The sequence below is a fragment of the Ranitomeya imitator genome, chromosome 6, assembly GCF_032444005.1.
Source record: "Ranitomeya imitator isolate aRanImi1 chromosome 6, aRanImi1.pri, whole genome shotgun sequence".
Lineage (NCBI taxonomy): Eukaryota > Metazoa > Chordata > Amphibia > Anura > Dendrobatidae > Ranitomeya > Ranitomeya imitator.
In genome coordinates this window covers 400,285,467-400,300,395 of record NC_091287.1, presented here as the reverse complement: position 1 = coordinate 400,300,395, position 14,929 = coordinate 400,285,467, and the positions used below count along the sequence as shown (strand labels likewise).

Sequence of the window (14,929 nt, the reverse complement as noted above, 5' to 3'; positions counted from 1 at the left end):
TGGGCCAAGCATGGTATGTGTGAACTTGCCAAGCTTCACATTCCCCACCGGGTTATGCCCATTATCACACGACCATGCCTGGTTGGAGGTTCACTGGCAAAAGCCACATATCTGTCTGGTCTGTTATTCCTTTCAATAACTCTGCTGTGGTGTGCGATTTGTGTCCTAGACAAATTAGTTGACTGTTGTCGACTCGCTGAGGCAGTGCTGCAGAGCTTCTAGCTTCCAGCTGATGTGGACAACGTGCTCTTAGATAACACATTGGAGATGGAGGATGAGGAGGAGCAGGAGGGGGTGCAGGAACTGATGTATGATGTGGAGGAAACACTGATAGAAGTAGGGCTGCAATCTTCGGCGTTAGGAGCACGTGTGCCATGCCAGTGTAAGGAGGAGAACCGGGCCGTGGGTACCTGTCCTATGATGGGTCCGGAACTGTCGGGGCTGTCTCCTCTGTTGTCCAGGGGAAGGTGTAAGCGACTAGACAGACCATTGCACTTGGAAATAGGGGTGTGGCTAAGCAGCTACAGCCAAAGCGCACGCGGAAGTAGTCAGTCTTGGTGGGAACAGGCAGCCTGCAGCACAGAGAGCGAAGTGCTCCGTCCCTTGAGCTCCAGGACTACGCCAGCCCATGTCCATGTACTCCCACCATGGGTTGCAGAAAGAGAAGTGCAGTGCGCCCGGTAGCTGGCAGAGAACAAGGTGCCATGCACTTCATGACCGTGAGTACAGCACACATGCCGCAAAGAGAGAACCGGGTACTGGACAGACGTTTGCAGCCCACCTTACCAGCGTATACCTTCCTGCCCACGGGGAACCCTGATCGTGCTGCGGACTTGTTTGCTCCGGCTGCATATGTTCATGGACTAGGGGCTCAGCGGAAGGTGCCGGAGACCGACCGCTGCCGCAAGAAAATGGACCGCCGTGACCAACCGAACATCCTTGGACAAACACCGTGCCAGCTGTTCCCGGCTCTACCAACCCCCACGTGGTACCTGCATTCTGAAGAACTCCTTATAGGATAAGTGCACAACTGAACTATTGTTACTTTGTTTATTAACCATGCATATCCTTCGCCATTGGACTGCTAATCCCCCATTTAACCCTTCATCTCCCTGCGAGGAGTTAACCCCCTGTTAAATTAAAACTGTTACATTTGTTAACTCTTGTTCTGCCTTCCGTCTGTCACTGCATTCCGCAACCTGCTTTCCCTTGGCGTAGGAAATTGAAGAAAGTTTGTTCCAGCTCTTCTTGATAAAAACTTCTTGACTTTATTTCATAAGATTAATATACAAACAGCCCCTCGGACATCACTATAACGCACAGGAGTACATGAGCTACGTGTTTCGATCATGCCGTGATCTTTATCAAAGCTGAAACAAAAAAATGTATAGGGGTGTTGTATATTACAATACAGCACAATTTAAAAAAAATGTTTTGATCTCAGGGTTGGACAACCTCTTTAAGATACGTAGTGGCCTTATTTTATAAATGCTACAGTCTGGAGGCAAAATTTCATAAAGGAGAGGTGTAAGATCTGGATGCAATAATAAGAAGTGTGTGGACACCTAATGCTATAAATTGACACAGTATAGAAGTACTATTTCATAAGGGGGCTCAGTGAGGGCCATATTTCATAATGATGTTTCATGTTTTGATGTTAGTTGTGCTGCTGTTTTCATATGTTGATGTTGGTTCTGGTGCTATATTCAAATTCTAACTTCAGTGCCATATTCATGTACAGAAAAGATTCATGTACTGATGATTATGGTGCTGTATTCATGTGCTGATGATGGTTCAGGTGCTCTATTTATGCACTAATGATAGTTCTTGCGCTGTATTCATGTACTGTTGATAGTTCTGGGGCTGTATTTATGTACCGATAATGGTTCTGAGGTTATATTCATTTACTGATGTAGTTTCTGGTTGTATTAATATAATGATGTTGGTTCTGATGCTGTGTTTATGTACTGACTAGATTGTGGCCCGATTCTAACGCATCGGGTATTCTAGAATATGCATGTCCCCGTAGTATATGGACAATGATGATTCCACAATTCGCGGCAGACTGTGCCCGTCGCTGATTGGTCGAAGCAACCTTTATGACATCATCGTCACCATGGCAACCATTATAACATCTACGTCGATACTGTGCCTGTCGCTGATTGGTTGAGGCGAATTCGCGGCAGACTGTGCCCGTCGCTGATTGGTCGAGGCAACCTTTATGATATCATCGTCGCCATGCTGTGCCCGTCGCTGATTGGTTGCGGCCTCGACCAATCAGAGACGCGGGATTTCCAGGACAGACAGACAGACAGACAGAAAGACAGACAGATGGAAAAACCCTTAGGCAATTATATATATAGATGGTTGCCATGTCGATAATGTCATAATGGTTGCCATGGCGATGATGTTATAATGTTTGCCATGGTGATGATGTCATAAAGGTTGCCATGGTGATGATGATGTCATAATGGTTGCCATGGTGATGATGATGTCATAATGGTTGCCATGGTGATGATGATGTCATATTGGTTGCCATGGTGATGATGGCAACGGGATTTCCAGGACAGACAGACAGACAGAAAGACAGACAGACAGACAGACGGAAAAACCCTTAGACAATTATATATAGACTAGATTGTGGCCCGATTCTAACGCATCGGGTATTCTAGAATATGCATGTCACCGTAGTATACGGACAATGATGATTCCAGAATTTGCGGCAGACTGTGCCCGTCGCTGATTGGTCGAGGCAACCTTTATGACATCATCGTCGCCATGGCAACCATTATGACATCATCGTCGCTGTGCCCGTTGCTGATTGGTCGAGGCAACCTTTATGACATAATCGTCGCCATGGCAACCGTTATGACATCATCGTCGCTGTGCCCGTCGCTGATTGGTCGAGGCAACATTTATGACATCATCGTCGCCATGGCAACCATTATGACATCATCGTCGCTGTGCCCATTGCTGATTGGTCGAGGCCTGGCAGCCTCGACCAATCAGAGACGCGGGATGTCTACGTCCTTTATGACATCATCGTCGCTGTGCCCGTCGCTGATTGGTCGAGGCAACATTTATGACATCATCGTCGCCATGGCAACCATTATGACATCATCGTCGCTGTGCCCATTGCTGATTGGTCGAGGCCTGGCGGCCTCGACCAATCAGAGACGCGGGATTTCCAGGACAGACAGACAGACGGAAAAACCCTTAGACAATTATATATATAGATGTTAGTTCATATATGGAGGACTCATGTTAAAGGTTAAATTTCAACAGGGGGGACAGTGAGGAGGTCATATTGTATAATTGGAATAATGTGTTCACCAAATGTCATAATGGAGAAAGCATAGGGCTCCTACTTTATAATGGGGAAAGTGAGGGCCATATTCATGGTGTTGTATTATAAATTGATGTTGGTGTTGCTGCTGCTTTCATACACTGATGTTTTAGTTGAAAACTGAGCGTTCGGAGTGTTAGGTGTTAGATCCCACCAATTTCATATTGATGGCCTATTTTAAATATAGGTAATCAATATCTTCTTATCGGACATCTCCTTTAAGTATATTATGTGGCCATGCACCTAGCTTGCAAATTAATATTCATTTACCATATTAATAAAATTCTACTAAAATTTCTTTACGTTATAAGTTTATTTTTATTGCATAAAGCATTAAGGCTACTTTCACACTAGCGTCGTTTTCAATACGTCGCAATGTGTCGTTTAGGGGAAAAAACGCATCCTGCAAAGTTGTCTGCAGGATGCGTTTTTTCCCCATAGACTAACATTAGTGATGCATTGCGACGCATTGACACACGTCGCAACCGTCGTGCGACGGTTGCGCCGTGTTGTGGCGTACCGCCGGCAGCAAAAAACGTTTCATGTAACGTTTTTTGCTGCCGACGGTCCGCCATTTCCGACCGCGCATGCGCGGCCAGAACTCCTCCCCCACCTCCCCACACCTCACAATGGGGCAGCGGATGCGCTGGAAAAATGCATCCGCTGCCCCCGTTGTGTGGCGCATTCACTGCTAGCGTCGGTACGTCGGCCCGACGCACTGTGACGGGCCGAGTACGACGCTAGTGTGAAAGTAGCCTAATAGGTTCTGTTCAAATTTGCTTTGGAGGCTCCTTCAGTTTCCTTCACATTGATGGAAAACATAATATGTAGCTATTTATGGTAAAATGATAGACACCATAACAAAATTAACAGATCCTATTATTAGTCAAATGGGTTCATTGGGCTCTGTTGGTGCCTATCATGTGACAAATCCATTATACGTTGAATTGCATACTTTGCTTTTATATCAGAAAAATGGTAATTATTTTATCTGTATTTTTTATGTATAGTGATTCTGGTATACGTGAATAAATCCATCCGGTAACTATAAAAGGTTTAGCCCCAAAACTTTATTTCATATTATCAGATATTGAATACCTTTCTCTGTCACTGATATAAAAATTGTATAATGTTAAGAAGATTTTATTCATTTGTTGGATAACCTACACATTCAGAAAATATACAATTCAGCCGTAGTACATTTATTATAGTTTCATTTAAAACATAATTGAAAAAAACAATAATAAACATTTAATTATAAAAAGTGGAAATTTGCCTTGGAGATCAAAATTCTTTCGGGATTGTACATTTTCCATGTGTTTCACATAGAATGTAATGAGGTTGCTCTTCTGGGAGTACAGATCCACTAAGCATTTTTTTATTTTTAGTTTATTATTACATTAGTGTAATGAATGTGCACATAAAGCTAAAGTAACAAGAAGTATTCTACGAACTTATTTTGAATACTTACATAATTTTATACAAGGGCTTGTAAGCACCTGCTAGATGCCCCAGGGTCCTGACAATGGAGATTCCCCCATAGGAATATTCTACTGTATATATATTGCTGCTTGTTGAAGTATTGGAAATTAATCATTGAGGCACACATCCCGTTCTTCATGCCTCCATGCATCACTATTTACGTATATTCTCAGTTCAAGATGAAATCGATTTTAATCATTTCGCGAAATCTTACTGGTATCAGTTTTACAAACTCATCTGTCAAGATTGATGAAATGGCACAAGGCATAACTATTCTAATAATTATGTTGATCTCTTTTTTAATTTTTATCACTGTTGCAGGCAACAGTCTTGTCATTGTATGTTTTATAGAAGACAAGCGGCTTCGGAGCAGCAGTAACTTCTTCCTTTTAAATTTAGCTATTTGTGATTTTGTAATAGGTGAGTTATATATATAAATATGTCTTTGTTATGTTATATCATGGCTAGAACCAGAGTTTTAGCAGAACTATGGCGGTAGCAGATCTATAGCTGTAACAGCCGCTATGCTGCCCAGGGATTAAGGGTCTCCCCTCAACTGAGAACATTGTACCTCTGCTACTCAACACTACCATGTTCATTTTCTGGTATGTGGTACTGTGATGCACACCATTGCTCTTAGTGTCGGTTTTAAGTCCATTGTCAATAACACTGGGACCATCAATCTGTGTTCTGTGTCCTACTTTACCTACTTTATACAAACCAGTATGGGTGTTGTAAATGTACATTTAAGGAAAGGTTCTCCAAACAAAAGCTTGTTTGCTGATCAGAAAATTCTGACATCGTAGGGTGAAGCAACACTTATACATAAATAATACACATCTAGCACTGAACTACATTTGTCACTTTCCTCTTTGGATCTACAGTTCCAATGTGAACTCAAAGAAAAAGCATTAAAGATTCCCTTTAAATCCAAATGGCCCAAAAGTTCTCTTAATACAGTTTGTAAAAAAAAAAAGAGACAATCATTTAGTTTAATAATATGACTGGTGCACCTAAAATTAAATGGGTTGTTCACTACATCTTTTTATTTTAAACAATGCCCAATTGGAGACAGTCTGATAGCTTTCTATTCCAGTTCTGACTGCTTACGACTGCTGCAGTCAATCAGTGGCTGCTAACTTGCAGCAGCGTTCATATGATTTCTCCCTGTTCGGACATAACAAAAAGACAGGTGAGGTCTGGTAGGTGGCTATCCATTTTTTTTTCTATTTTAAGACTACTATGCGCTTATTTTAACCGTGTGCTTCTGCAGCAAATTTCATGTTTACACTTTTATTTTTTTCCTCCCTTTCTTTTAAGAGCCATAACTTTTTCTTAGAGTTTTTATTATTCAGTTGAGGTTATTTTTTGTAAGATGAATTTTAGTTTTGAATTACACCACAAATTTTACTATACAATGGGCAGCACAATGGCTCAGTGGTTAGCATTGTTGTTTTGCAGGGCTGGGGTCCTGGGTTCAAATACCACCAAAGACAACATCTGAAAGGAGTTTGTATGTTCTCCCTGTGTCTGCGTGGGTTTCCTCCTGGTTCTCCAGTTTCCTACCACACTCCACTGACATACTGATAGGGAATTTATATTGTGAGCCCCAATGAAGACAGTGCTAATGTAAAGCGCTGTGGAATTAAAGGGAATCTGTCACCTACTTTTTCGTATATAGGCTGCAGCCACCGCCATCAGGGGCTTATCTATAGCATTCTGTAATGCTGTAGATAAGCACCGGATGTAACCTTTAAGATCAGAAAAACAAGTTATATTATACTCACCCAGGGGCGGTCCCGATGCCGTCCGGTCCAATGGGTGTCGCAGGTCCGGGTCCGGCACCTCCCATCTTCATGCGATGACGTCCTCTTCCTTGCTTCCTGTCGCGGCTCCTGAGCAGGCGTACTTTATCTGCCCTGTTGATGGCAGCACAAAGTACTGCAATGCGCAGGCGCCGGGCTTCTCGGACCTCTCCCAGCACCTGTGCACTGCAGTACTTTGCTTTACCCTCAAAAGGGCAGAGAATTACGCCTGCGCAGGAGCCGCGACAGGAAGCAAGGAATAGGACGTCATCGCATGAAGATGGGAGGCACCGGACCCGGACCTGCGACGCCCATCGGACCGGACTGCACAAGACCGCCCCTGGGTGAGCATAATATAACTTGTTTTATCTTTCAGGTTACATCGGGGGGCTTATCTACAACATTACAGATCGCTGTAGATAAGCCCCTAATGGCGGTGGCCGCAGCTTATATACAAAAAAGTAGGTGACAGATTTTCTTTAACCCCTTTACCCCCAAGGGTGGTTTGCACGTCAATGACCAGGCCAATTTTTACAATTCTGACCACTGTCCCTTTATGAGGTTATAACTCTGGAACGCTTCAACGGATCCTGGTGATTCTGACATTGTTTTCTCGTGACATATTGTACTTCATGATAGTGGTAAAATTTCTTTGATAGTACCTGCGTTTATTTGTGAAAAAAATGGAAATTTGGCGAAAATTTTGAAAATTTCGCAATTTTCAAACTTTGAATTTTTATGCAATTAAATCACAGAGATATGTCACACAAAATACTTAATAAGTAACATTTCCCACATGTCTCCTTTACATCAGCATAATTTTGGAACCAAATTTTTTTGTTAGGGAGTCATAAGGGTTAAAAGTTGACCAGCAATTTCTGATTTTTACAACACCATTTTTTTTTTAGGGACCACATCTCATTTGAAGACATTTTGAGGGGTCTATATGATAGAAAATACCCAAGTGTGACACCATTCTAAAAACTGCACCCCTCAAGGTGCTCAAAACCACATTCAAGAAGTTTATTAACCCTTCAGGTGTTTAATAGGAAATTTTGGAATGTTTAAATAAAAATGAACATTTAACTTTTTTACACAAAAAATTTACTTCAGCTCCAATTTGTTTTATTTTACCAAGGGTAACAGGAGAAAATGGACCCCAAAAGTTGTTGTCCAATTTGTCCTGAGTACGCTGATACCCCATATGTGGCAGTTAACCACTGTTTAGGCGCATGGGAGAGCTCGGAAGGGAAGGAGCGCCGTTTGACTTTTCAATGCAAAATTGACAGGAATTGAGATGGGACGCCATGTTGCGTTTGGAGAGCCACTGATGTGCCTAAACATTGAAACCCCCCGCAAGTGACACCATTTTGGAAAGTAGACCCCGTAAGGAACTTATCTGGATGTGTGGTGAGCACTTTGACCCACCAAGTGCTTCACAGAAGTTTATAATGCAGAACCGTAAAAATAAAAAATCATATTTTTTCACAAAAATTATATTTTTGCCCCCAATTTTTTATTTTTCCAAGGGTAAGAGAAGAAATTGGATCACAAAAGTTGTTGACCAATTTGTCCTGAGTACGCTGATACCCCATATGTGGCAGTAAACCACTGTTTGGGCGCATGGGAGAGCTCGGAAGGGAAGGAGCGCCGTTTGACTTTTCAATGCAAAATTGATAGAAATTGAGATGGGACGCCATGTTGCGTTTGGAGAGCCACTGATGTGCCTAAACATTGAAACCCCCCACAAGTGACACCATTTTGGAAAGTAGACCCCCTAAGGAACTTATCTAGAGGTGTGGTGAGCACTTTGACCCACCAAGTGCTTCACAGAAGTTTATAATGCAGAACCGTAAAAATAAAAAATCATATTTTTTCACAAAAATTATATTTTTGCCCCCAATTTTTTATTTTTCCAAGGGTAAGAGAAGAAATTGGACCTCAAAAGTTGTTGTCCAATTTGTCCTGAGTATGCTGATACCCCATATGTGGCAGTAAACCACTGTTTGGGCGCATGGGAGAGCTCGGAAGGGAAGGAGCGCCGTTTGACTTTTCAATGCAAAATTGACAGGAATTGAGATGGGACGCCATGTTGCGTTTGGAGAGCCACTGATGTGCCTAAACATTGAAACCCCCCACAAGTGACACCATTTTGGAAAGTAGACCCCCTAAGGAACTTATCTGGATGTGTGGTGAGCACTTTGACCCACCAAGGGCTTCAAAGAAGTTTATAATGCAGAGCCATAAAAATAAAACAAAATTTTTTTCCCACAAAAATAATTTTTTAGCCCCCAGTTTTGTATTTTCCCTAGGGTAACAGGAGAAATTGGACCCCAAAAGTTGTTGTCCAATTTGTCCTGAGTACGCTGATACCCCATATGTGGGGGGGAACCACCGTTTGGGCGCATGGGAGGGCTCGGAAGGGAAGGAGCGCCATTTGGAATGCAGACTTAGATGGAATGGTCTGCAGGCGTCACATTGCGTTTGAAGAGCCCCTAATGTACCTAAACAGTAGAAACCCCCCACAAGTGACACCATTTTGGAAAGTAGACCCCCTAAGGAACTCATCTTGATGTGTTGTGAGAGCTTTGAACCCCCAAGTATTTCACTACAGTTTATAACGCAGAGCCGTGCAAATAAAAAATATTTTTTTTTCCACAAAAATTACATTTTAGCCCCCAGTTTTGTATTTTTCCAAGGTTAGCAGGAGAAATTGGACCCTAAATGTTGTTGTCCAATTTGTTCTGAGTACGCTGATACCCGATATGTGGGGGGGAACCACCGTTTGGGTGCATGGGAGGGCTCGGAAGGGAAGGAGCATCATTTGGAATGCAGACTTAGATGGATTGGTCTGCAGGCGTCACATTGCGTTTGCAGAGCCCCTAATGTACCTAAACAGTAGAAACCCCCCACAAGTGACACCATTTTGGAAAGTAGACCCCCTAAGGAACTCATCTTGATGTGTTGTGAGAGCTTTGAACCCCCAAGTATTTCACTACAGTTTATAACGCAGAGCCGTGCAAATAAAAAATATTTTTTTTTCCACAAAAATTATATTTTAGCCCCCAGTTTTGTATTTTTCCAAGGTTAGCAGGAGAAATTGGACCCTAAATGTTGTTGTCCAATTTGTCCTGAGTACGCTGATACCCGATATGTGGGGGGGAACCACCGGTTGGGCGCATGGGAGGGCTCGGAAGGGAAGGAGCATCATTTGGAATGCAGACTTAGATGGATTGGTCTGCAGGCGTCACATTGCGTTTGCAGAGCCCCTAATGTACCTAAACAGTAGAAACCCCCCACAAGTGACCCCATATTGGAAACTAGACCCCTCAATGAACTTATCTAGATTTGTTGTGAGAACTTTGAACCCCCAAGTGTTTCACTACAGTTTATAACGCAGAGCCTTGAAAATAAAAAATCTTTTTGTTTTCCCACAAAAATTATTTTTTAGCCCCCAGTTTTGTATTTTCCGAAGGGTAACAGGAGAATTTGGACCACAAAGTTGTTGTCCTATTTGTCCTGAGTACGCTGATACCCCATATGTTGGGGTAAACCCCTGTTTGGGCACACGGGAGAGCTCGGAAGGGAAGGAGCACTGTTTTACTTTTTCAAAGCAGAATTGGCTGGAATTGAGATCGGACGCCATGTTGTGTTTGGAGAGCCCCTGATGTGCCGAAACAGTGGAAACCCCCCAATTATAACTGAAACCCTAATCTAAACACACCCTTAACCCTAATTCCAACGGTAACCCTAACCACACCTCTAACCCTGACACACCCCTAACCCTAATCCCAAACCTATTCCCAACTGTAAATGTAATCTAAACCCTAACTGTAACTTTAGCCCCAACCCAAACTGTAGCCCCAACCCTAACCCTAACCCTAGCCCTAACCCTAGCCCTAACCCTATCCCTAACCCTAGCCATAACCCTAGCCCTAGCCCTAACCCTAGTCCTAACCCTAACCCTAACCGTAGCCCTAATCCTAGCCCTAACTCTAGCCCTAACCCTAACCCTAGCCCTAGCCCTAATCCTAACCCTAGCCCTAACCCTAGCCCTAACCCTAGCCCTAATGGGAAAATGGAAATAAATACATTTTTTTTATTTTTCCCTAACTAAGGGGGTGATGAAGGGGGGTTTGATTTACTTTTATAGCCTGTTTTTTAGCGGATTTTTATGATTGGCAGCCGTCACACACTGAAAGACGCTTTTTATTGCAAAAAATATTTTTTGCAATACCACATTTTGAGAGCTATAATTTTTCCATATTTTGGTCCACAGAGTCATGTGAGGTCTTGTTTTTGCGGGACGAGTTGACGTTTTTATTGAAAACATTTTCGGGCACTTGACATTTTTTGATCGCTTTTTATTCCGATTTTTGTGAGGAAGAATGACCAAAAACCAGCTATTCATGAATTTCTATTGGGGGAGGCGTTTATACCGTTCCGCGTTTGGTAAAATTGATAAAGCACTTTTATCCTTCGGGTCAGTACGATTACAGCGATACCTCATTTATATCATTTTTTTATGTTTTGGCGCTTTTATACGATAAAAACTATTTTACAGAAAAAATTATTATTTTTGCATCGCTTTATTCTCAGGACTATAACTTTTTTATTTTTTTGCTGATGATGCTGTATGGCGGCTCGTTTTTTGTGGGACAAGATGACGTTTTCAGCGGTACCATGGTTATTTATATCTGTCTTTTTGATCGCGTGTTATTCCACTTTTTGTTCGGCGGTATGATAATAAAGCGTTGTTTTTTGCCTCATTTTTTTTTTTTTTTCTTACGGTGTTTACTGAAGGGGTTAACTAGTTGCACAGTTTTATAGGTCGGGTCCTTACGGACGCGGCGATACTAAATATGTGCACTTTTATTGTTTTTTTTTTTATTTAGATGAAGAAATGTATTTATGGGAATAATATATATATTTTTTTCATTATTTTGGAATATTTTTATTTTTTTTTTACACATTTGGAAAAATTTTTTTTAACTTTTTTACTTTGTCCCAGGGGGGGACATCACAGATCAGTGATCTGACAGTTTGCACAGCACTCTGTCAGATCACTGATCTGACTAGCAGCACTGCAGGCTTCACAGTGCCTGCTCTGAGCAGGCTCTGTGAAGCCACCTCCCTCCCTGCAGGACCCGGATCCGTGGCCATCTTGGATCCGGGGCTGGAGCAGGCAGGGAGGGAGGTAAGACCCCCGCAGCAACGCGATCACATCGCGTTGCTGCGGGGGGCTCAGGGAAGCCCGCAGGGAGCCCCCTCCCTGCGCGATGCTTCCCTGCACCGCCGGCACATCGCGATCATGTTTGATCGCGGTGTGCCAGGGGTTAATGTGCCGGGGGCGGTCCGTGACCGCTCCTGGCACATAGTGCCGGATGTCAGCTGCGATAAGCAGCTGATACCCGGCCGCGATCGGCGGCGCTCCCCCCGTGAGCGCTGCCGATCGCTATGACGTACTATCCCGTCCAGGGTCAGATAAGCCCAGGGCACCTCGACGGGATAGTACGTCTAAGGTCACAGAGGGGTTAATGGCGCTATATGAATGAGTAAAATAAATAAATACAGGTCGACAATGTAGTGTATAACAAGGCAAAAATTCCAAATGGGATGAAATAGGAGGGGAGAAGCAATTCTGCCACTGTGTTTTTTCATAGTATTCATTGCATGGCAAAAATCACATAGAAACAGGTTTTTCCATGTTCATACAATTACAGCAATAACTTAGTAGATTTTTTCAGTTAAGTGATAAAAAATTTTGAAGTGTGCAAAAAATATTTTCATTTCTGTCGCCATTTTCCAAGAGCCTTAATGTTTTTATTGCTTTCATTAACCGAATTGTGTGAGTGCTGTGCATTTCATGTGTGGCGTTGATGGTTTAATGGATACCAATTTGGCACATATGCCGCTGTGATCACTTTTAATTGCAATTTTTTTAGGGTGATTTGATGACCATATTAGAGTAATCACCATTTTGTCATTTTACTCCATTTTATATTCTTTCACCGACTTATGTTACTTTTTATTAATGCAGAGCTTTAACTGGTTTGACACCCAGACTCTTGATTTTATTGCCATGACTCCAAAATAGAGGTTGTTGAGATTCAATGCTATATTTACAGGTGCAAGAATTAATTGGGTTCTGTTTGGAAGCATGGTTGCATGGGACTACATGGACACCGTTAATACAGCAGATACAACTATTAGAGTGAAGCTATTATCAGAAAATGATCTAAGTAACACACAGGGGCGTAATGATCACAGTCGCAGAGGCTGTGGCACGTGAGTGTGGGGGGACCGCCGACGCTAGTAAAAACTTCAGCTGGATGTGCGTTTGAGGAGACCCACCAGGTCTGTGTGCTGCAATAAAGGCTGCTGGCCAATGAGAGGCCGGAAGCTGATGTGGGTGTGTACATGACTGGCGTTGCATGGCAGTGACATTATGTGATCCACTCTGCTGGCTTCAGAAGAGGACGCCGCACAGTGTGGGAGTGGATGGGAGGTGATTATAATTGTTTATATTTTTCTATGCATTAAAGAACAGTGGCAGAACGGGGAACATATATACCAAGATGGGAGATATACAGTGGGGAAAAAAAGTATTTAGTCAGTCAGCAATAGTGCAAGTTCCACCACTTAAAAAGATGAGAGGCGTCTGTAATTTACATCATAGGTAGACCTCAACTATGGGAGACAAACTGAGAAAAAAAAATCCAGAAAATCACATTGTCTGTTTTTTTATCATTTTTTTTGCATATTATGGTGGAAAATAAGTATTTGGTCAGAAACAAACAATCAAGATTTCTGGCTCTCACAGACCTGTAACTTCTTCTTTAAGAGTCTCCTCTTTCCTCCACTCATTACCTGTACTAATGGCACCTGTTTAAACTTGTTATCAGTATGAAAAGACACCTGTGCACACCCTCAAACAGTCTGACTCCAAACTCCACTATGATGAAGACCAAAGAGCTGTCAAAGGACACCAGAAACAAAATTGTAGCCCTGAACCAGGCTGGGAAGACTGAATCTGCAATAGCCAACCAGCTTGGAGTGAAGAAATCAACACTGGGAGCAATAATTAGAAAATGGAAGACATACAAGACAACTGATAATCTCCCTCGATCTGGGGCTCCACACACAATCCCACCCCGTGGGGTCAGAATGATCACAAGAACGGTGAGCAAAAATCCCAGAACCACGCGGGGGGACCTAGTGAATGAACTGCAGAGAGCTGGGACCAATGTAACAAGGCCTACCATAAGTAACACACTACGCCACCATGGACTCAGATCCTGCAGTGCCAGACGTGTCCCACTGCTTAAGCCAGTACATGTCTGGGCCCGTCTGAAGTTTGCTAGAGAGCATTTGGATGATCCAGAGGAGTTTTGGGAGAATGTCCTGTGGTCTGATGAAACCAAACTGGAACTGTTTGGTAGAAACACAACTTGTCGTGTTTGGAGGAAAAAGAATACTGAGTTGCATCCATCAAACACCATACCTATTGTAAAGCATGGTGGTGGAAACATCATGCTTTGGGGCTGTTTCTCTGCAAAGGGGCCAGGACGACTGATCCGGGTACATGAAAGAATGAATGGGGCCATGTATCGTGAGATTTTGAGTGCAAACCTCCTTCCATCAGCAAGGGCATTGAAGATAAAACGTGGCTGGGTCTTTCAACATGACAATGATCCAAAGCACACCGCCAGGGCAACGAAGGAGTGGCTTCGTAAGAAGCATTTCAAGGTCCTGGAGTGGCCTAGCCAGTCTCCAGATCTCAACCCTATAGAAAACCTTTGGAGGGAGTTGAAAGTCCGTGTTGCCAAGTGAAAAGCCAAAAACATCACTGCTCTAGAGGAGATCTGCATGGAGGAAAGGGCCAACATACCAACAACAGTGTGTGGCAACCTTGTGAAGACTTACAGAAAACGTTTGACCTCTGTCATTGCCAACAAAGGATATATTACAAAGTATTGAGATGAAATTTTGTTTCTGACCAAATACTTATTTTCCACCATAATAGGCAAATAAAATGTTAAAAAAACAGACAATGTGATTTTCTGGATTTTTTTTTCTCCGTTTGTCTCCCATAGTTGAGGTCTACCTATGATGTAAATTACAGACGCCTCTCATCTTTTTAAGTGGTGGAACTTGCACTATTGCTGACTGACTAAATACTTTTTTGCCCCACTGTATGTACCATGATGGAGGACATATATACCAGGAATACCAGTATGCTGTCCATCATAAGGGACATATATACCAGGATGGGAGTTATATATACTAGGATGGG

General features: G+C 42.8%; 1 protein-coding gene across 1 annotated transcript in view; it reads left to right on the top strand.

The window, feature by feature from the left end:
- Positions 1–267: 267 nt before the first annotated feature.
- LOC138643400 (histamine H3 receptor-like) overlaps positions 268–14,929 on the top strand; it is a 36,197-nt gene continuing 21,535 nt past the window's right edge. The window contains exons 1-2 of the mRNA XM_069732316.1: positions 268–402; positions 5,002–5,248. Of these exons, the coding sequence (XP_069588417.1) occupies positions 268–402; positions 5,002–5,248 (382 nt within the window). The remainder of the gene's footprint in view (positions 403–5,001; positions 5,249–14,929) is intronic.